This window comes from Camelus bactrianus, chromosome 9 (genome assembly GCF_048773025.1).
Source record: "Camelus bactrianus isolate YW-2024 breed Bactrian camel chromosome 9, ASM4877302v1, whole genome shotgun sequence".
Classification (NCBI taxonomy): Eukaryota; Metazoa; Chordata; class Mammalia; order Artiodactyla; family Camelidae; genus Camelus; species Camelus bactrianus.
The window spans coordinates 6,087,718-6,110,103 of record NC_133547.1 but is presented as its reverse complement, the minus strand read 5'-3'; the positions used below and the strand labels follow the sequence as shown (position 1 = coordinate 6,110,103).

The window sequence follows — 22,386 nt, the reverse complement described above, 5'->3', positions numbered from 1 at the left end:
GTCAGAAAACTGAAGTCCAGGCTAAAAAATCTAATTGTTTATTTTACCATTTGTAATACATGAACAGAAATGATTAAGAATCAGTTCATAGAACCAATCATACATTCAGCTGATCCAAACAGAAGTTTTCTTATAGTTAGTAGGGAAGGCTTTTTTTTTTAATTGAGGAATACTCAATTTACAATGTTGTGTTGGAAGATTTTAATTTTAGGTACCATTTTAATCTTTAACTGTTGATCATTTTTCCTTTCTACAATTGACTTTTCCTTTTAATTTTATTTAAAATTTCATTACACTGGCATAAAAAAGGAGGAGCTGCTTTAGATTAAAAGGAATTTAAGAGACATGATGTCTAAAAGCGTGCTTGGTCCACTGGCATAAAAAAGGAGGAGCTGCTTTAGATTAAAAGGAATTTAAGAGACATGATGTCTAAAAGCGTGCTTGGTCTTTGAACCCTGATGCAAATAAAACAATTCTAAAAAGGCGTTTTGAAAGAATTGGGAAAATGTGATTACGGACTGAAGTGCTTGATGATATTAAGAAATAATTTTGTTAGGAGTGTTAATGGCATAATGTTTATGTAAGAACATGTCCATAACTTTTTAGAGATGCCTGTCAAGCACGTAGAGGTAAAATGATATAATGTTTGGGATTTGCTTTAAAAGCTGTTCAGCAAAGAAAAAAGAAGGGATTGATAAGGTAAATGTGACAAAATGGTGATACTGCTGAGTGCAAAGAAATGCACGCTTTTACCTTGAAATATATTGACACACTGCATTGGAACAAGTCGTCCTGGTTTCCACCCCTACTAGATCACGTCTGAGCCAGTTCATTTCACCCAAAGCCTCCCATCCTCATGGGCTATTTCCAACATTAATTAACACGACAAAGGTAAAATGCTCTATCATTGGACTTTCTATTAGCACTTTTTAATTGATAAAGATGAGCGCCTTTTCAGATGTTTGTTCGCTATTTTTTAATATTTTTTGTATGTAAGAAAAGCCTGCTTAATTTCCTTTCCCATTCAAGGAAGTAAAGTATTTCTATTTTCGTAAGTTTTTATTGATTAGTAAAAGATATTTGTATACTAAATTTCTGTCAACATGTATGTTCCAATGACTTTACCAGTTTATAGTATTGTTTTCAACTTGGTTTATGGAGTCTTTTGAGGACAAATATATGAATATTTTACGTTTTCTGGCTTTGCTGTAATAATAAAAAATTCTTTTTCCAGTCTTTGGGATTATACAGTGTTATGGTTTCTTTTGTTGTATTTACATTTTTAATCCACCTGGAACGTATTTATGTTCCAAGCCAGTTTCTGGCCCGTCTCCCAGAAAACAACTATCAGGTGTTGCTTAGCAACCTCCACTTGGGTTGGAGTTCGGCTTCTTTTCGTGGAAAAAACAGCTGCACTCCCTTCAGAGTTGATTGCAACCTTAAAGCGTTGCCTAGTAACCCCATTTCGGACGATGTGATTGGACCCTTCACACGACCCACCCCCCCATCCCCTCAAGAGCCGAAAGAATTTAACCAGAAACCTAATCTCTCTATTCGAAAACAAGGGCAGCGTAAGCGTTGCATAGCAACCAAGTCTCCTGACCCTCTCATTGGAGCCGCCGTCGAACAGTCGCCCCGCTCAAAAATGGCGGCAGACCCGTCGCTTTCAATATATTTAGCTCTCGTCAGTCCTGCCAGTAACTCACTCTTCCGCAACAGGCCCCCAAAGGGGTTCGCAATGTCCCTTCTGAGTTTTGCACACAGTGGGCGAGAGGGAGAATGGAGATAAACCGATGCGCCCTTGGTGCCCCGCACAAACATGGCCGCGGGCGCGTCAACAGCGACGCGAGGCCGTCCGGCGCAGGTGCGTGCGCGGCGCAGGCGCACTTCCGCTCATCCCGCGGTGGCGGCGGCGGCGGCGGCGGCGGCGGCGGCTGCGGCGGCGGCGGCGCTGGGCATGGTACCCGGGTCAGAGGGCCCGGCCCGCGCCGGGGGCCTCGTAGCTGACGTGGTGTTTGTGATAGAGGGCACGGCCAATCTGGGGCCCTACTTCGAGGGACTCCGCAAGCACTACCTCCTCCCGGCCATCGAGTGAGTGCTGTTTCCACGACTCCAATCCCGCCCTCCGACTTTAGTTTTCCACTGTCTCTTGCCTCACCCAGACCTTTCACTTCCGACCCTCACAGGTATTTTAATGGTGGTCCTCCTGCGGAGACGGACTTCGGGGGAGACGTGAGTCTTGAAGCCTTTTAATTTGAGGAAAGAGGGAAGCTGGGAGTCGGGAATCTTGGGTCTCAGGGAAGAGGGGGCGTGGAACTGGACCCTTGGGTCCGAGGGGGGAGGGGCCCGGGGTCCGGACTCTTGAGTCCTAGGGAGGAGGGGCTGGGGTCTGGACTCCTGGGTCGGAGGGAAGAGGGAGCTGGGAGCTCCGACTCCTCTGAGGGAGAAGGGAGCTGGGGTCCCAGATGAAAAGTTCCTCTGTCCTCCCCTCCCAGTATGGGGGAACTCAGTACAGCCTCGTGGTGTTCAACACGGTGGACTGCGCTCCCGAGTCCTATGTCCAGTGTCACGCTCCCACCAGCAGCGCCTATGAGTTTGTCACCTGGCTGGATGGCATTAAGTGAGCTCTTTTCCGGGCTTCTGGGTGGGTTGGGGGACCCTCTGAGGGGCTTGGGTTTAAGCTGGTATGCGGTAGGTTCTGTGTGCTCGCTCATGTCGCCGTCTGTCTGGTTTGGAAGTAGAAGGGAGGTCCCAGTCAAGGAGGCCTGTGGAACTCCAGCACCCCACGTCCTACTCTCTTTTTGTCTGTCTTTTCTGATTTCTTCTCTAGTCCTCCTTTGTCAGACAGGCACATTGAAGCCGGAGTGCTTCATTTTTTTTTTTTTTTTTTTTTTTTTTTTTTAGTTTAAGTATAGTTGATATACAGTGTTGTTAGTTTTGGTGTACAGCATAATGATTGAGTCATGTATATACATTATATATACACATATTTTTTTCATATTTTTATTATAGTTTATTACAAGGTATTAAATTACTTCTCTGTGCTATACAGTAGGACTTGGTTGTTTATCTATGGAGTGAACTTTGATAGTTCACATTGCAGCCTCTTCCTGATGCCGACAGCCTGGGGCCACAGCAGGGCTGTACCACAACAGAACTCCCAGACCCAGAAATCCCTGTCCTCTCTGTGTCTAATATAACTTATTTCTAAAAGGGGAACTTTGGGGGAGGGTATAGCTCAGTGGTAGAGTGCATACCTAACACACAGGAGGTCCTGGGTTCAATCCCCAGTAACTTTGTTAAAAATAAATAAATAAATAAACCTAATTAACCCCCCCCCAAATAAAAACAAAAATAAAAGGGGAACTTTGATGGTATTTACATTTATCTTATTACATATCCACTGTTGTGTAACGGATTAAAACATAGTGGCTTGTAGAGGGAGGGTATAGCTCAAGTGGTAGAGTGCGTGCTTAGCATACGCAAGGTCTTGGGTTCAATCCCCAGTACCTCCTCCAAAAATAAATAAATAAATAAATAAACCTAATTACCTCCCTCCCCCCCAAACAAACAAAACATATCGGCTTAAAATAACAGACATTAATCATCTTGAGCTGTTTCTGTAAGGAAGGAATTCAGGGGTGGCTTCCATGGATGGTTCTGGCTCAGGGTCTCTTGTGAAACTGCTGTTAGCCACAGGGCCTCCCCACGAGGCTGCCCAAGTGTCCTCCCAACTTGGCAGCTGGCTGAGTGATCCAGCAAGGAGAGCAAAAGAGGAGGCCACCAAGCTTTTTATGATCAAATCTTGGGAGTCACATATCATTACTTCTGTCACTTTCTGTTTAGTACAGAAGTCAATCCTGGTGAGTGTTTAAGGGCCATGAATACCAGGTGATGGGGATCCTTGGGGACCTGGCTACTGGGACTTCGCGGGGATGCTGTGGGAATTACATGAATTGATGGCTGTTTAAATCAGCCCCTGGCTTGTATTAAGTGCTACTTAGGTGTTTGTTATTACTTCGTGCTTCAGTTTCTTGGTATGCAAACCAGAATGTCTCTGGACACTGTCAAATGTCCTCTTGGAGGCAGAATCCACCCTAGTTGAGAACTGCTGGGATGGATTGTGGTTAAGACTTGAATAACATTAAATCGGGGCTCCCTGGGGTCCAAATCCACGTCTGACGTCTGTCACGTCTCTAGCACCCATCATAAGGCCTGGCACAAAGGTCTAAGGAAAACTTTGTTGAATGAGTGAGGACATTAACGAATGCCCAAGATGCACTTTGTACTCTGATTCTCCCTGGTAAACTCTTACGTAGACATCAAGACCCAACTCTGATGTTCTTGCCCTGCTTCTAGCAAGCAGCCAGTTGCTCCTTCCTCTGCCCCCATTGCTCCCAGGTGTTTCCCTGTCACAGCCCCACACCTCTGGAATGCGAATGTCCAGGACGTGAGGGTTTCTCCACTGTCTGCTTCCAGCTGGGGCCTGGTACCCCAGAGGCCTCAGGAGACTTTCACTGAGTAAATGAACAAGTGAAAGTTACGAGGACAATAATCAAGAAACCAAACCTTCTGATGGGTGTCAGGAAATGCAGGCAAACCCCCTTATTTAAAAATGTCAAGGGCGCTGGGAAGATAAGAGGGAAATACTTTTGGAATACTTTCATCCCATGTCCACCCTCCTCCTTAACCAGCTTAGAAATACACTGTACCTTTAAACAAATAGAAGCTTTGGATGCTGTGTGCTCCCCAGAATCCTCCCAATCAGCTGATAAATGTTTTAAGCCATTATGTAGTACTCACAGTCGTCACTGTTTCATCAGGTCCCATGTAACCCATCTAATTCAGTTTTGGTGTCCTGGGCTAGTCTGTAACAGAGATCACAAAGAAAGTCAGCAAGTTCTGTTCCCACTTGGAGAAATCTCATCTTCTCCCAGAATGCCCACTCCTGAAGGAACAAAGTATACAGTGTGATTCCTGAAATGTCCTTGCTTGGACATTGTTACATTTGTGATGTGATATTTCCTTTCTTACCGGAGGGGGCGACTCCCCCTCCCCTCTCCAGCTAATATCCAGCATCAAAAAGACTAGAGGTAGAAGGGAAATAGCCCAAGTTGTCTTTCCCATCGTGTTGGGACAGCGTGTTTGTTCATTCGTTCATTTGTGCATTCATTCAATAAACGTTTGGAGGGCAAATTGTCCCAGGTGCCAGGGAGTCAGGAGATGTGAGACAGTCAAGTCCTGGCCCTTGGAGCAGGGGATGGGCCTCACTGGGGGCCTGGCTGCAGAAAGTCCTCGGTCAGGGCTGCCTACTCTGCATGTTCTTTCATTTTGACCAGTCCCTCTGGGGGCCTCCAGGGACCCATCAGCCTGTGAAAGTAAGTGACAAAGGCGTGGCTGTGACATCTGGCAGAATGGTCCTGGGGGTGAGAGGACAAGGTAGCAGTGAGAGTCAAAGAGTCCACCTGGATTGCCCGGGGCACTTCTTCCTTTCATTTTTACTTTAGGTTTTATAACTGAGGGGTTTATTTGGAATTAAGATTTATCAGCAACTTTATGGTGTTTATAACATATTTTGCAACTGGCTGTGTTTTTCCCCCACCCCCCCATTTCTTTAAGCTTTAGGATCTCAAAGTGGTCAGTCAGTCCCGTTTTCCCTCAGAAATTACTTTTTAACAACTGAGGTTGCAGGGAGGGTATAGCTGGGTGGTAGAGCACGTGCTTAGCGCACATGAGGCCCTGGGTTCAATCCCCAGTACCTCCATTTAGAAAAAAAAAAAAAACTGAGGTGAAATTCACATAACCCAAGTGGTTATTTTAAAGTGAACAATTCAGTGGCATTTAGTACATTTGCGACGTGGTGCAGCCATCTCCTCTGTTTAGTTTTAGAAGGAACAGGTTCATCCCCCTAGAAGGAGATCCTGCGTGTCTGAAGCAGTCACTTCCTATGTCTTGTCCTGCCCACTCACCCCTGTCCCCATAGCTGTGAAAATGGCTGGATTTCTTCCAGCACAGGAAGCTGGCAGTGGCTCCAGGGTTTGGGTATTTTGGGAGAATTCGGGGGGCGGAACAGAGGGGTCATGCATTGGTGGCTGCTTTATTCAGCAGTACCCTGTGGGTCCTGGGGCATATCCTGGGGCTGGCTCAGACCGCTTTGTCTCCCTCGCTGAGGGCTGCACTGTCTGGAGGGGGATGGTGGGCGGTGGAAGGAAGCTTGAAAGTCACTGCACTGGGGGACATGTGATGTGATTGAGAGTGGACCTGAAAATCAGGCAGGCAGGGAGTGCTTCCTGTAGGAGGGTGACACTGGGCTGGGTGTCCGGAGAGATAAGCAGGGACTCCACCTGGGCTGGCAGGGGTGGGTACGTGGTCTAGGGGTGGACAGCACAGGCAGAGGCCTGGACATGTGGCAGATCACAAAGTCCAGGGACGTGTGAGGCCTCCTGGAGGACTTGCACCCAGAGAAGGACAGAGCAGGGAGGCAGGCAGGGCCCCAGATGCCTGGCTGAGGGCTTGGCTCTATTCTGGCCTCGATGGACAGGTTTGGATTTGTAGCCATTTGTTTAACGCACATTTCCCGAGGCCTCCCCTGTGTCAGACGTGGGGGGAGCAGTGAGGCTGGGGCCAAGAGAGGACTCAGACTCGGTCCCTGCCTTGTGAGGAGACAGGTGCAGCTAGAGACACAGGGGCCATGTTTCAGAGTGACAGGGCCCCTAGGGCTCCCAGAGCGGGGCCCCGTCTGCACAGATGTCCCCTGCAGCAAAGGGTCAGCCTTGCAACCACGTGACCCAAAGGTTCGCAGTAGCAACAGCTGCACCCTAGCAGAGGCCTGCTACATGCCACACAGGGACAGACACCGGTGACCCCTCTGTAGATCAGGTGGAGGAGAAACCCACATCCCTGTGTGCAGTAGTTTCCTGGGGCTGCACTAACAAGGTCTGAAAACTGGGTGGCTTAGAACAGCAGAATTTGAGAGTTTCACAGCTCTGGATCCAGGAGTCTGAGATCAAGGTGTGGGCAGTGCTCTGCTCCCTCTGGAACTTGTAGGGGAGAGTCCTTCCTTGTCTCTTCCAGCCTCTGGTCACCCCAGATATCCCCAGCTTGTGGCAGTGCCACTTTGATCTCCCTGTGGCGTTCTTCTCCCTGTGTCTCGTCACATCCACATCGTCTTTCCTCTGAGTGTGTCTGTCTCTGTGTCCCAGTTCCCCCCTTTTTATGAGGACACCATTCATGTCAGTTTAGGGTCCCCTCTGATGACCTCATGGTACCTGATTGCCTCTGGAAAGACCCTATTTTCAAATAAGGTCACATTCTGAGGCTCTGGGGGTTAGGACTTCAACATATCGTTTAGAGGGGACACAATTCAACCCATAACACAGTGGGACAACCCGGGGGGGCCTGCATACCAGGCTGGGAAGGTCAGGTGAGGCCAGGGCATTGGGACACAGCACAGGATCTGGGGCTTAGTGTTCCGGGCCTTTTCTCTTTTCCTTCCCATGGGGTCTCTTGCCTGGGGGGCTCCCTTGTATGAGATGACAGGTGTCCCCTGTCCTTGCTCTCTGGGCCTGGTGCAGTGCCAGCACTGGGGACGGAGCAGTGTCCCCTCCCCAAGGTGCGCAGTCCAGTGCGGGGAGAGGGATGACCCAGGTGCAGGCCCTTCCAGGGTGGCCTGGGGTCAGGGAGGTGGCAGCCCTGGTCACCCCCATGGCTCCTGGGGACTGACTGCCTGGCCCCCTGCAGGTTCATGGGCGGGGGTGGCGAGAGCTGCAGCCTCATCGCCGAAGGTCTCAGCACTGCCCTGCAGCTGTTCGACGACTTCAAGAAGATGCGGGAGCAGATGTGAGTGTGCCCGGCGTGTGGGGCTGTGTCCATCTCTGTCTGCCTGGCTTGGAACCTGCTTTGCCTGTCACAGGACTCCACCCCAGCCTCACAACGGGGAGTTGGGTGTGCTCTGCGGGCCGGGCCCTTGGGGCCAGGAGGCAGGAGGTGTCCCCAGGCCCGTGCCCATTCTCAGTGTCCTCATTAGAGAGCGGAGCCAGCTCGGGGTCTGCTTCCTGCTGGCCCTGCTCGCTGGGCAAGTCTCAGTGTTCTCATCTGAGAAATGGTGTCCTCACTCCTGACTTCTGTGGGGCAGGGGACTTGAACCTCTGCTGGGTCTGGGTCTGGGTCTTTTCTCAGGGTCCCTGTTGCCACCTGCCCCACATCTTTCCTTGTCCCCGGCAGTGGCCAGACGCACCGAGTCTGCCTTCTTATCTGTAACTCGCCCCCGTACCTGCTGCCTGCTGTGGAGAGCACCACGTACTCGGGGTGCACGACCGAGAGCCTTGTGCAGAAGATAGGGGAGGTGAGAACTGTATCTGAGGGAGGAGGGCTGGGGCCTGGCATCCAGGGTCACAGAGTAGTCAGACTCTGGGGCCAGCCCTGCTCCTGTTGAAAGCACTGTAATCCGGACTCCCTCCAGGCAGCTGACACAGGTCTTGTGGTTTCCTGGCCTAAGGGCTGATGGGAATTTGGTTTCAGGGCCCAGCAGGTGTCACAGCTTGGGCGGAGGGCGGGGTGGGGAGGTTGGCCCCTGTGGCATCCGCCTGACTGCTCCTCCCGCTCCTGCAGCGCGGGATCTACTTCTCCATTGTGTCTCCCCGAAAGCTGCCTGCCCTGCGGCTTCTGTTTGAGAAGGCGGCTCCTCCGGCCATGCTGGAGCCACTGCAGCCACCAGCAGACGTGAGCCAGGACCCGCGGCACATGGTGCTGGTGCGGGGGCTTGTGCTGCCCGGTGAGGCCTGGGTGCTGGTGAGGGGACGCAGGGGCGCCCTCCCCGGCTCCCTCTGAATTGGATTTTCTTCCTCTCTCTCAAATCCCTTCTTGTGGGGATCGACTCTCCATCCTTGGCTCTCAGTTGGGGGTGGCTCGGCCCCAGGCCCCCTCCAGCCAAAGCAGCCTGTGCCCCTGCCTCCAGCTCCACCCTCAAGTGCCTCGCTCTCGGCAGCCCCCCAGCAGCCCCTGCCCCCTGTGCCCCAGCAGTACCAGGTACGGACATTCAAGAAAGGGATCCGCTCCTGGGCCTTGCAAGAGCCCTGGCTCCTTGGGAGAGATCTAGTTGGATGTTGGGCTTTGTGGAATGATGAGAGTGTCCTTGAGACGTCTGGAGGCTGGAGCTCTTGGGGCTGGGGAATCCCATCCTGGTGAACGGGGTGGGAGTCACGAGCTCTTATGCGATTGGAGATGGGGTGTGTGGTCTTCACCAGCCCCTCTCTCTGTCACCAGGTCCCTGGGAACCTGAGTGCAGCTCAAGTGGCTGCTCAGAATGCAGTGGAGGCTGCCAAGAACCAGAAGGCTGGGCTGGGCCCTCGCTGTGAGTCCAGGGGTGAGGATGTGGGTGGGGGCCAGCCCAGCCTCTTCCACACACCCGTCCCCACGTCTTCCCCTGGTGTCTCCCACAGTCTCGCCCATCAACCCTCTTCAGCAAGCCGCTCCAGGAGTGGGGCCTCCCTACAGTCAGGCCCAGGCTCCCCCGCTGCCCCCAGGGGCCCCTGGCGCCCCCAAGCCACCACCTGCTTCCCAGCCCAGCCTAGTCTCCACTGTGGCCCCTGGCCCAGGCCTGGCGCCCCCTGCGCAGCCTGGGGCACCATCCATGGTAGGTGTCAGCCTCCCTGCTTCTGACGCAGTGCAGGGGAGAAGCAGCTGGCCTTTCTGGGAAGGCCCAAGGGCATGTGGATCTTGTTCTGGGACCTCAGGGGCTTGTGGGGCTTGTGGTACAGGCGACCCTGAGACTAGTGGGTCTGGAGACAGAATCATGGGGCTTGTGGTTCCAGGTGTTCTGAGGAGCCCAAGGGGTCCTGAGAGTCGAGGACATCATGGGGCTTGAGAATCTTTGAGTCCTGCAGGATCAGAGCACTTCTGGTCCCAGGGATGGCAGAGTGGTGTTCCTGGCCTGGGGTGCAGAGGGAGGGACCTTTGTCTGGTTTTGCACATTGATTGGTCCGTCTCTCAGGACAGCCCCTCCCAGGAGATGATCTGACCCTGTCCCCTTGCCCTCTTTCCTCCCCTCTCTCAGGCGGGCACTGTGGCCCCAGGGGGGGTGAGCGGCCCTTCTCCGGCCCAGCTCGGGGCCCCAGCCCTCGGCGGACAGCAGTCAGTCTCCAATAAACTCCTGGCCTGGAGCGGGGTCCTCGAATGGCAGGAGGTGAGTAGGCATGTGGCTCCATGGGGCCAGGCCTGGTGGGGTGCAGGGCCAGGACAGCACCTCCATGGGGTCATGGGACTTGCAGTCCTGAGGATAGTCCCAAGGAAGCATGGGACTTGGAGCCCAGAGTCCAGGACCTGGGAGGTAGTAAAAATCAGGTTGTAGGTCAAGAGCCCAGAGAAGTCTGAGATTCTGGGTCTAGGGAGGGGCCCAGGGGATTGTGGCATCTAGGGGACAAAGGGTTATGGGATTTGGGGGTGAGAGGAGGAGCCTCAACATTGGTGGAAGTTGAAGGCTGGAGAATTGGGGGATTGACAGACTGGTGGAGGGGTCCAGGGCTCGTGGGACTTAAACTGGGGGCGATCCTGAGCTTTGGAGCTCCCAGGACAGGGCAGAAGAGGTCAAGGGGACTGAGGCTCAGGGCCTGTCTTCACCTTGACATGCCCTTCTTTCCCCCTCAGAAGCCCAAACCTGCCTCCGTGGATGCCAACACCAAGCTGACCCGGTCTCTGCCTTGCCAGGTCTACGTGAATCATGGCGAGAACCTGTAGGTGGCGGCCAGTGGGTGGGGTGGGCTGGGATGCGCCTCTCCCTGACGCCTCTCCTGATGTCGCTCCCCACCCCAGGAAAACAGAGCAGTGGCCCCAGAAGTTGATCATGCAGCTCATCCCGCAGCAGCTGCTGGTGAGTGGCGGGCGGAGGACAGCCACCCGCCCTCTTTTGCCTCTGTCCTCCACTCCTCACATCCCTACTTGGCGTGCCGGTGACCTCCATGTCTCCCGCAGACCACCCTGGGCCCTTTGTTCCGGAACTCAAGGATGGTCCAGTTCCACTTCACCAACAAGGACCTGGACTCCCTCAAAGGCCTCTATCGCATCATGGGCAACGGCTTTGTGAGTGGGCCGGGCGGGCGGCCGGGCGGGCGGCCCCTCCCCGTCCTGGGCCCAAGGGAGCCGCTTTTGATGGCTGCCTTTGTGGCCTTGGGCTCCTCAGCCTTCCTCTAAGGCCTTAACCTTTTTTTATCATTGTAGTAGACACCAGATCTCAGTATATGACACTTAGGAACAATTAGGCGGAAGCTCTAGGCTCTGTCAGGGTTTGCTGGGTGTATTGGTTTCCCAGGGCTGAGATCAATATTAATGTGTCCTCTCGCCCTCCTGGAAATGAGAAGGCTGAATGAAATTGGGGTGTTCGTAGGGCTATGCTTGCTGAGGGCTCTAGGGGAGACCCTTCCTTGTCCCCGTAGCTCGTGGCCCCAGGCAGGATCATCTGTAGGCAACGAAACTCGTCTCTTTCCGTCCTCACGTGGCCGTCTTCCTTGTCCGTGTCTTAATGTTCTCTTCCCTGTGTGTGTCCCTGTGTTACGAGCACACCAGCCATTTGGATTAAGGCTCACTTTCATAATCTCACCTTAACTTGTTACATCTACAAACACCCTGTTTTCAAAGAAGGTCATGGTCACCAGTGCTGGGGTTTGGAACCTTGACATGTCTTTTTGGAGGAGACAGTTCAACTTGTTAACACTGAGGGAGCCTCTCTCTAAATAGGAACAGAACCAGTTATTGAGTCTATCCTGAGGACCTGGCACTTTTCCAGGAGAGGGGACTTTCGGTGGATTACATCATAGAATCCTCTGGAAAATCCTACAAAGAAAGCGTTTCTGAGAGTTAAGAATGCTTCTGGCTGCAAATCACAATACACCCAACCAGCAGAGTTTTTAGAACAGTACAGATAATGGTGTGGGTGGGGGTAGGACCTAAAACAACAGTTTGTTATTTCTCACAGTTCTGTGTGTCAGCTGGGCTGGTCTCATTTGGGGACTCTTGCGGGATTACCATCAATTGGCGGCTGGGACCGTGGTCATCTGAAAGCTCGACTGGCTCCTAGATAGCCCACGCACGTGGTGCTGCCTGGCAGCTGGGGTTCACCTGGGTCTGGCCATCTGAGTGCCTATGTGTGGCTTCCCAGTGTGGGTTGGGCTTCATCATAGCATAGCAGCCGGGTTCTGAGAGGAATGTCCCCAGAGTGAGCATTGTACGAACAGGTATTTATTTGCGACATGTAACAGGACGTCCAGAGGCGGTAGCTCTCAGGGTTAGTCTTGTAGCCCTGTGACATCAGGGCCAAGGTCTCTGGTTCTCTTGGCTTCTCTCTTTTGGTCCTAAGATGGCTCTCGAAGCTTGAAAAGTCTTGTATGACTTGACGTAGGAAGGCAGGAAGGAGGCGTGGCATCAGCCCTGTATTTCCCTTTCTTCAGGAAAGCACTGCCACTCCCTCAAGCAGGTTTCCCTCCATCTCCTGGGCCAGACCCAGGCCACCAGGCCACCCCAAGTGGCATAGGAAACCATCAGGGAACAGGTGCCTGTGTGTGTAGGGCCTGGACATGTTGCTACCCAGACAGAATTAGGGTTCTCTACGCAGGGGAGACAGGCAGAGGGACATTGGGTGGGCACCTAGCAGGGTCTGCCTTGGGTGAGAAGCCAAGGCCAGAGGACATAAACTCACTTGGCCAAGGTCCTTGAGGAGGGACCTCAGTCTTGTCAGACCCTCCGCCCCTGCAAGCCCCTCTTCTGAACACCCTGTGTATTAGCAGCCTCATCTCGCGTTCGTTAATATTTCCCGGGCACTTGTGGTGTGTCCAGCTGTGGGCAGGATGCCTGGTGTATAGTGGCGTGTCCCAGAGTCACAGCTGCCTGGTGATGTTGGCCCTGCTCCCCGTGGTTCTCACTGCGGATGCTGAGGCCGAGATGGGTGTGGCGCCCTCAAGGGTCTCTTGGGTCCCTGGGCTGGTCACAGTATCTGCTGCCACCATGGATCACACACTTTGGGTGGCAGCTCTGTGTTGAGGCCCCTCCCTCTCAGCCATGAACCCCCCCAGTGGCACTTGGAAGAGGGCAGCCCACTGGCCGAGGTGAGGACAGGGGGCCAGGATGGGGCTCCACTTCTCTACTCTCCCACCCGGAACTCAGCCTCGCCCTATGCCTTTCAGTGCCCAGCTCTCTGGAGCAGCCTCCAGCCAAACCTCAAGCCTCATTAACCTTCTAGAGCAGGAACCTTGCCGCTCCTGGCCTGCGGGGTTTCTAGAACCTTCTAAAACCCATCAGGGTGGGGAACCCCCTCTTCCAGGGTGTGACTGGTTTCCACTGTCCCCTGGCAGGCGGGCTGCGTGCACTTCCCCCACACGGCCCCTTGCGAGGTGCGCGTGCTCATGCTCCTGTACTCGTCCAAGAAGAAGATCTTCATGGGCCTCATCCCCTACGACCAGAGTGGCTTTGTCAACGGCATCCGGCAGGTCATCACCAACCACAAGCAAGTCCAGCAGCAGAAGCTGGAGCAGCAGCGCGGGGTGAGCTGCACCCCAATGTTTGACCCACCTACGTGGGCCCTGGTGCTCACAGCCAGGCCCCCTGGGGCCCACCCGGGGCTCCAGTGCCGAGTTCAGTCCCATTCCCCATATTTCCTTGCAACCTTTCCCTCCCTTTCTAGTGTTCTTGTCCAAGCTCTGAAACACAGTCCCCTCTTGGGGACCTGGGAACCCCCCCACCCCCAAAGAAAATGTGCCCAGCTCCTGACAGGTTCCCTTCCAGGGCCCAGATCTGCCCCGACATGGGGACTTCCCACTCAGTCACTGATCTGCGCCCTCTCTCCCCGCACAGATGGGGGCACAGCAGGCACCCCCTGGGCTGGGCCCCATTCTGGAGGACCAGGCAAGGCCCTCGCAGAATCTGGTGAGGACAGGGCCAGTGGGGTCAGGGCCAGGGTGGGGGAGGCCCCAGAAGATGCTGTGATTCTGACCTGAGCTTGAGGTGTCTGGGCACTCCGTCCCTCACCCCTGTCTCTTCCCCTCAGCTCCAGCTCCGCCCACCGCAGCCCCAGCCTCAGGGTTCTGTGGGGGCCTCAGCGGCTGCAGGGCAGCCCCAGCCCCAGGGTGCCGCCCAGGCCCCCCCAGGCGCCCCACAAGGACCTCCTGGAGCAGCCCCTGGCCCACCTCCTGGACCCATCCTTCGGCCCCAAAACCCTGGGGCCAACCCCCAGCTGCGGAGCCTCCTTCTCAACCCACCACCGGTGAGACTTGGGGGTGGGGGGCAGATGGGAGCTGTAGGTCTCCAGCCCTGACAGTTTCATTCCTTTCATCTCAGAGAAGGGAGATTGGTTTGATCGGAGGGTGTGAGTGAAGCCCCACTTGGCTCCTCCCTACGTGTCTTATGTAGATTTATGCTAAGATTCCTTTGAATGGAGGGTGAGGGGGTTCTCCACCAAGGGCCTCTGAGCCACTTTTTTTGTTCCTCCAGCCGCAGACTGGGGTGCCCCCACCCCAGGCGTCTCTCCACCACCTCCAGCCACCAGGGGCCCCTGCACTGCTGCCCCCACCACACCAGGGCCTGGGGCAGCCCCAGCTGGGGCCCCCCCTCCTGCACCCGCCGCCCACCCAGTCCTGGCCTGCTCAGCTTCCCCCGAGGGCTCCACTGCCAGGTAAGGGGGCTCGGGGGAGGCTGGGGTTTGGACTGAGTGTCCCCACAGCCCCTGGGCTGGAGCCCCAAAGCCAGTGACTTCTTGGAAGTGAAGTCCTGGGATTCAAGAACAGCGGGTGCCCCATGGCTCTTGAGGGCTCTAAAGGCTTCTGGGAAATACAGCCCAGGGGACCGAGAACCAGGGAGGCCAGAGCTCTCCTGATTTCCCTCTTGCGTGTCTTCCTGGGGTCGCTGGGAAACGTAGTCTTAGGGCCAGAGAGATACACTGGGGGACGGGTTCCTAAAGGCTCATGGGAAACAGAATCTCTATGGTCACATGGGGTCAGAAGGCGCTTCCATGGGTCCACCCAGGACTTCCTAGACAACTCTGCCTTGGGCTTCCAGAGGAGGAGGGAGGAAGCAGGCCCAGGGCCCTCCAGGGCCCCAGGGACTACTGGGAGATGCAGTCCCTTCCCCACTGCCCCCCAGGTCAGATGCTGCTGAGCGGGGGTCCCCGGGGCCCGGTCCCCCAGCCGGGCCTGCAGCCCAGCGTCATGGAGGACGACATCCTCATGGACCTCATCTGAACCCCCGACACCCAATAAAGTTCCTTTTAACACACGCCCCGGCTCCCGTCACTGACATCCCCCAGGACTGGGCAGGAGATGGGGGGAGACATCTCTGTCCTTGCTCTCGCTTCAACAGACATCCCTGAGGCCCCAGGCTGGTGAGGCCAGGGCCTTGGCGGTGAGTCAGGCAGTCTGGTGTAGCCTGGCTCCAGGCAGATGTGGAGGCAGCAGGCAGAGCTCCAGGGACCATGAGCGCTCGTGGAGGTAGAGAGGGTGCCCGACAGGCCCGGCAGAGGCCTCTGAGCCATCTAGGCTCAGCAGGGTCTTGTGAGAGGCAGGAGGCAGGGAGGCCGGGAAGGAAGGACGCAAGTGGTGATCCAGGTGCCGAGACAGGAAAGGAATGTGTGTGGCAGGAGGAACCTTGGGGTGTCCTGAGGAGCAAATTAGTCAATGCTTCTGGAGCCCAAGCATAAGGGATGGAGGGCTGAGAGAGGTGGGCAGGTGCCAGGCCTGGGTGGGATGGATTAGATTCCAAACAGAGCGGCTGGAGGCTTTTCCTCGGGACACTCAAGAGCTGCAGGCAGCCACGAATTGGGGCCAGCCTGGGTTGGCTGAGTGTCAGAAAGACCCCCCTGGGCTACAGGGTGCAGCGGGGCAAAATGGGAGTCAGGAAAGCAGGTAGGGTTCTGGGGTGATATTCCTGGGGAGAGGCAAGGCCAGAGGAGGGGCCAGGGCAGAGGTGGGGGGTGGAAGGAGTGAGGCCAGGGATTGATATGCCATGCAAAGAAAGTTGGGAGTGTAGGGGTGGGGTCAGGGGCAGGTGCTGGTAGACGGTGGGCCTCCCTGAGGTGGGCCTCCCTGAGGTCGGGAGCTGGGAGAAGGAGCCAGTAGTGAGTGCTGATGGTCTAAGGATATCCGAGTGACAGGCTGTGTGGGGAGCTCAAGGCGTGACCTTAGGGGACAGTGTATATCTGGTGGTTATAGCTACAGGAGTGGATGAGATCTCATGTGGAGAGGGTCCCCATCAGAGACTGACCTTCCAGGGCCTTGGACAGGGTGGACCATGGGGCCGTCCTGGAGGTGTGAAACCCAGTGGGGAACAGTTTTGAGAGGTAGTGAGGCCAGGGGCCTGATGGACGTCCTTAGAGAAACGTCCAGGGGACGGCCTGATACAGACCCAGGTCTGGAGCACAGGGGCGCTCCAGCCCGGAGGCAGAGAATTAGTTATCCGTTGTCAGACCCTAGGCCAGTGTTGCTCAGAGTGTGGTCCCTGGCTGGACCACTGGCATCCACATTGTGTGAGATGCTGGTTAACATCAGATTCCTGGGCCCCATCCCAGGAGAGAGGTTGCAATCTGGTGGCCCGTGGGCCACTCTACAGTTGAGTTTTGTTTGGTTTTCCCTGTGTTAGCATATGTGGCATTTTTTCCTAACGAGTTAGCTGTAAAAATCGGGGTAATTTACACACACTTTCAAGCACACACACACACACACAGACAAAATCTGCAGTCTTGACTTCTCTTCACAAGTCAGAAGATCTGGCACCCCTGGGCCCGCCCTTCTGCCTAGCCACAACGGCTGGAGCTGCCCCCTTCTGCAGGGCAGGTGCTCTCTGGTTCGCCACAGTCCCCACCACTCCCTCCTGCCTCCCCCAGCACGAGGCAGAAGGCCCTTGCCTTCGGCCCGGGGCTTGCACTGTTGTGGTTCCTGTGGTGGCATTCGGAGACAGTGAAATCTTTCTTGTACCCATGTCTCTACCAAAAGTGGCAAAACGAAAGAGAGAACGCGAGGGCCACGTGTTTCGCGAGAAATGGGAGCGAGCCTATTTCTTTGTGGAGGTGAAGAGCCTGCCCACGTGTCTAATATGCAAAAAAATCGTGTCTGTGTTGAAAGAGTACAACCTGAGGCGTCACTATGAGTCCAAGCACAGTAAGAGCTTCGACCAGTACACGGAGCAGACGCGAGACGCGATCCTCAACGAACTGAAAAAGGGCCTCAAGTGTCAGTAGGGCTTTCGCTTTGGGAAGCAGATGTAGGCGCAGCGGTGAGGGAACCGCATTGAAAGACTCCCCCTCTTTGGGGCATTAAAACCCCCTCGACAGGCGAATTTGTAAAGGAGCAGAAACAGTGTGACCCAGACAGAAACCCGCGTCCATCTGGACCGTCGTTTCAGTGTAGCTGACGTTCGCGTCACACGGGGAGGCGAGGACAGGTCCGAAGATGTCCCAAGTCCAGTGGCTTGAAAGAGTCAAATCAATCGTGGCCTTTTTTCTATCGCTGCTCATGAACTACAACCACCCAGTTAGCTTTATTTATTTGTGGCGTGGAGAACTCCGACTTGACAAGGCAGACCCGACACTGAGAAGTGAGCCGTTCTGTACTGTGTACTGAGAAAAGCACACAGTCTCACCCAGGCCAGTCCGGAGGCCTGAGCACGGCTCCAGACCATGGTGGCAACCCAACCGTCAGTGTCACGGGGGACCCGGGCAGGACGCCTCCATCCCAGGTGACATTTGTCAAGGACACCAGCCAGGTCGTTGTATCCATCACCAGGCATCAAACTGTGCTAAGAAAGTCAGCAGAACACACCATGGACTTCCTCACCATGCTTCTGTACCTTAACCATGGGCAGGTTGGTGGTGAACTTGCCCCGATGTATTTGATAGTTGTTCTGTGACCCAATCATCACGGGTTGTGTGGAAGAAATCTGAACCATTGCATTCAGTCTACTCTCTCATTTCAGACAAGGCCAAAGCCACACCTTGGTTCCCACAAGAAGGTCAGTCAAAGACTGTTGGTTGAAGTTCCCACCTTCCCAGACACTCTTTTTTCTCTGCAAGGACGTTCACAAACAGCTACTTGAATGTATGATCATATTCATCTAGTTCTGGCAAAAAAAAAAAAAAAAAAAATGGGGGACATCATGACTCCCTCTTCTTTGCTACAGTTGGTGTCCAGAAATGAAGAACGTGGTCCAGACAACAGGCACCCAGATTGTGGGGTCAAAGACCACATTCCCTGCAAGGCTCTCTGCACCCAGACTTTGTAAAAATGAACTAATACTGTCCAGTTTGTCTCTGTTGGCTAACCTCCATCACGTGAATGCAGACCGCAGATAGGAGTCACCAGGCTTCAGGGCAGCGGGCCGCTGGTTCCTAGGTGGGATTCGGATGGAAGATTCCAGCCCTCCACCTCTCTCCAGTCATTGCCCTGAGTCTCCATGTTTGGAAGCGTCCTCACTTGTGAACAGCCATTTTTCTGTTACAAAACTGAATCAAATGAAACCCTGCTCCCAGCTTCCGGAGTCAAGGTTGAGGTCCCCACCGCAACCCCACTCCGCCACCACCGTGACATCCAAGGTCTGCCGTGGACATTGGGGTGTGGAAGGGATGTGGTCAGCCTCCTGGCTTCAAGCCCGAGGAGCAGAAGAATTACGGAAAGAGAAAACATTTTAATAGTTTAAATATTTCTATTTTTCAATTTGTATTTTTTCAATTTTGAATTTGAAAGACGAACCCCAGTTTCCTGCCTGTTTGTATTATGTTCCATGCATTCACCATAGTTCAGTAAAGGTTCGATTTGATTATATTCCTGGCCAGCGTCGACTTTTCTTATACCTGGCGAGTTCACTCATTTGTGTGGCCCGCCTGGCGCCTGCAGGCATTTGAGTTTATGATCCCTGCCCTAGAACCCTGGAGGTGAACCCCGGCTGGAAGGGAGGTGGGGCCTCGGTGATTTGGATGCAGAGACGGAGCGGGAGTCCCCGGTGGCAGCCGAAGTGGGGCGAGTGGGTGAGGTTCCCCAGGCAGCATGTATAGCAGGGCTTGCTGAAAACTCAGATGGCTCCAGGGACCAGGCAGGTGATGGAAATGTGTGAAGCGGACACAGGCGTGAGGTGACAGGGATTGACGGGGACTGTGGCGAACTTGGGGTGCACTTGCCCCGCCTCCTAACGGCACGCAAATTAAAGCCCCCCAAACACTGTGAGGACCAAACAAAATCCGCTTATGGGTCTCACGAGGCCACTGGGCCGCCATTTTGCGACCTCAGGAGGATGAAGACGCGAGGACAAGGCCAGAGGCCACAGGAGGACCCACGTGTGAGGGTTAGGCAGGCCGGAAGTCAAGAGCAGGCAAGTGTGTTCTGGAAGCCGAGTGTTTTTGAGGAGAGAGTGATGGACTGTCCAAAGCCGCCAAAAAGGAAGAAGCCTTGTGGAGAGCAGCCTGTGCCCTTCCCACCCGGGTGGGCACCGCCCTGCAGGGAAACACAGGTTTGAGCCCATCCGGGACAAGTTGATCCAAAAGAAATGTTTCCAGTCAGTGGTTTGGCTGTTGGGGGCCACTGAGGCCCTCTTAACCTCAGCACCTAATCAGATGAGCCAAAGGGCCCGTCATGATCTAGTCACGGGTGTATATTAGCCACAGGGTGAGGTAGGAAGGAGCCCCTAGTTATGGGGAGGTCTAGACACGGAGAACTCACTTCTGGATTTCACTATCCAGGTGTAGACAATGGCTGTCAACACCTAACGTGCCTCAGAACTAGCCAACACCAAGAGAGCAAATCTTTTTGGAAAATTTTCCTCTGGGCACGAGGTACTGTTAAAACTGCTGGAGTAGAAAGAGTGAAAACCTTAGAACATCTGGGCAGAGATTCCAGCTCCTGTCCCAATGAGATCTGCAGCTTTGGGCAGGTCCCCGTGCCTCTCTGAGCCTCCGTCTCCCCATGTGCCAATGAGTGACATCCCCGTAGGATGGAGCACCCGGCAGACTCAGCGCAGTCCTCCACGCAGGAGAGCTGCTCTCAGCCACAGTTGTTACCACTGGCCAGAACGCACTCTTAGGAGGCAAAACTGAGTCTAAAAATGCATGCTAGCTTGTCAGAAGCACCACAACATCCGTGAAAAATAGTCACTAGGTGAGCAACTGGTTGGAAACATTTCATTTTGGAGAAATTTGCTTTGGGGCCCTGTATCTAAAGCTGGAAGCAAGACTGGGAAGTTTGTGAGAATTCTTCCAAAGGAGCAGATCAGGCAAAAGAGGCAGAACAGTACTGAAAAGAAAAGAAAAAGAAAAAGCTAGAACACTACACATGAATAGTTGGAAACCTGTTTTGGGTAAGAAAAAATGCCCACCTCCCATCTCTATAAAGAAAACATGAGAAAAATGATACTTCCTTAAAAAGGGTATATTTATCTCAAGGTACACAAGACTCACTTGTGTATATTTTCCTACCATTTGGGTTTTTTCCTAAAACTAACCCTAAAAATGTATTGAGATTACACAAGTGAAATGCTTTTTTAAAGATGAAAGCACTGAAGTGTGTAGAGTAAAAAGCAGACTACCTTTCACACCTCATTCTCCCCTCTTGCCTGAAACATTGAGCGCACCACCATCCTCCCCAGAGGCAGGTGCATCAACTTGACATTTGAGTTTACATGAACACCGCTGTAGACACATACATCGTTTCTTAAATGTTTTATGTAAATAGGGTCAGTTTCTATATGTTATTCTTTATTTAGGTTTTTTTTTTTTCACTTGAGTCATGGCCATCTGTCCACGTTATTTGTTGTATGTGGCTCTGTGTCCTGTTATTAAATGGTTGCTTTCACTAGTCCATTGAGTGGGCACATTTCAATCCCACAAACCATCCAGTCTGCAGCAGCTGTCTGTTGATGTGTAACAAATCCCACCACTCAGTAGCTTAACACAACAAGCATTTATTGTCTCACAGTAGCTCTGGATCAGGAATCCAGGCACAGGTTAGCTTGTGCCTCTGGCTCAGAGTCTTGAGGTGGCAGTCAAGCTGTGGGCTGGGGCTGTGTGGCCTCATCTGAAGGTTCAGCTGGGGGTGAGCCCACCTCCAAGATCGCTCACATGCCCATTGGTGGGATCTGATTCTTCACAGGTGCCTGAACATGGATTCTCAGTTCCTTGCTTGCTATTGGCTGGAGGTCTCCCTTGGTTTCTTGCCATGTAGGCCTCTTCATAGGGCACTCAAGATGGAACCCAGTCTTTTTGTAACCCAATAGTAGAAGCCATAACCTATCACTTTTGCCGTATTCTGTTCATTCCAGCAATCACTAGGTCCAGCCCACACCGAAACTGAGAGGATGGTCCTGGGTAGCAGTTGGGTAGCTGTGTAAGTTTTCCACTGTTACCAAAAATGCTGCAGAGAATGAGTATACACATAGATATCTTTTCCCCCTCGCTTGTGCAGGCATTCTTGTGTGATACATTTCCAGCAGCAAAATTTCAAAACCACTTTATTTTCATTTACTTGACCTTTTAAAAATTTAACTTTTTTTGCATAACAAAACCTTCATAGGGTTCATAATAAGAGGCTCCAAAATCAGCCCCAGGCACAGTCTCTCCCAGCCCCACCTGGAGACCAATGACCAATTTCTTATGTGTTCTTTCAGAGATACGGACAAGCAGGTAGAAGCAGACGGACGTATATTCATTTTTCTGGCTCTTCTATCCCGTGGCAGCCTACTTTATATTTTTGTAAACAGCTTTATTGAGGTACGATTGATATACAAAAAATTGCACATATTTAATATATACAGTTTGACAATTTTGTACATACGTACATGCCCATGAAAGCATCACTGCAGTCAAGGTAGTAGGTAGGCATCCATCACCTCCAGAAGTTTCCTTGTGTCCCTTTGGTTTTGTGTGTGTGTGTGTGTGTGTGTGTGTTAAGAACACTCAACATGAGATTTATTTTCTTAAATTTAAGTACACAGTCAAGTATTGGTGATTACAGGCACCATGTTGTTCAGAAGATCTCTAGAACTTAGCCTGCTTGCCTTTTTTTTTACTCTGTAGATAGCTTTTTCCACCTGACAATGTATCTTGCAGGAAGGAGGAAAGACCTCTGTCCTTTTTCACAGCTTCATGGTATTCTCCCAGGGAATGTCACCATCTTCACAATATGTCTCCTATTGGCTGCATAGATTGTTTCTGATCTTCTGAGGTGCCCTTTAAAACTGCGACAGAACTGCCAAATTGCACCCTCCAAAAAACAATGGGCATATCAATGATTGTACCAACTCATTTCTTGCCAATTTACCAATGCAGATTGTAGTGCATCAGAAGAGGCTGGGCAAGACATAATCATCTTGAGGCACCTGGCCTCTGAAGGCAAGGAGAAAGGCCTCTGGACTTGGAGGTGGACAAGACCT

General features: G+C 53.1%; 1 protein-coding gene across 5 annotated transcripts; it reads left to right on the top strand.

Annotated features, from left to right (window-relative positions):
- The first annotated feature begins 1,890 nt into the window (after positions 1-1,890).
- On the top strand, positions 1,891-18,791 carry MED25 (mediator complex subunit 25). 5 transcript variants are annotated; one of them, XM_074369210.1, is made up of 18 exons: positions 1,891-2,091; positions 2,187-2,232; positions 2,496-2,620; positions 7,741-7,839; positions 8,224-8,344; positions 8,611-8,773; positions 8,897-9,027; positions 9,265-9,352; positions 9,441-9,634; positions 10,055-10,183; positions 10,645-10,730; positions 10,810-10,867; positions 10,969-11,076; positions 13,341-13,529; positions 13,840-13,911; positions 14,033-14,248; positions 14,476-14,656; positions 17,097-18,791. In XM_074369210.1, the coding sequence occupies exons 1-18, from the start codon at positions 1,958-1,960 to the stop codon at positions 17,210-17,212; spliced, it is 2,256 nt and encodes a 751-aa protein (XP_074225311.1). In that variant the 5' UTR covers positions 1,891-1,957; the 3' UTR covers positions 17,213-18,791. The 5 variants fall into 5 exon arrangements, with proteins under 5 accessions (XP_074225311.1, XP_074225309.1, XP_074225313.1 ...); XM_074369208.1 differs by having other exon boundaries at positions 16,968-18,791; XM_074369212.1 differs by lacking the exon at positions 17,097-18,791 and adding an exon at positions 15,124-15,255.
- Positions 18,792-22,386: the final 3,595 nt, after the last annotated feature.

Bases quoted from the DNA above. Each gene is read 5' to 3' on its own strand.
- MED25 (XM_074369208.1), top strand. From the start codon at position 1,958: ATGGTACCCGGGTCAGAGGGCCCGGCCCGCGCCGGGGGCCTCGTAGCT. The intron at 7,840-8,223 runs GTGAGTGTGCCC...TGTCCCCGGCAG, and splicing joins AAGAAGATGCGGGAGCAGAT to TGGCCAGACGCACCGAGTCT. The intron at 9,028-9,264 runs GTACGGACATTC...CTCTGTCACCAG, and splicing joins CTGTGCCCCAGCAGTACCAG to GTCCCTGGGAACCTGAGTGC.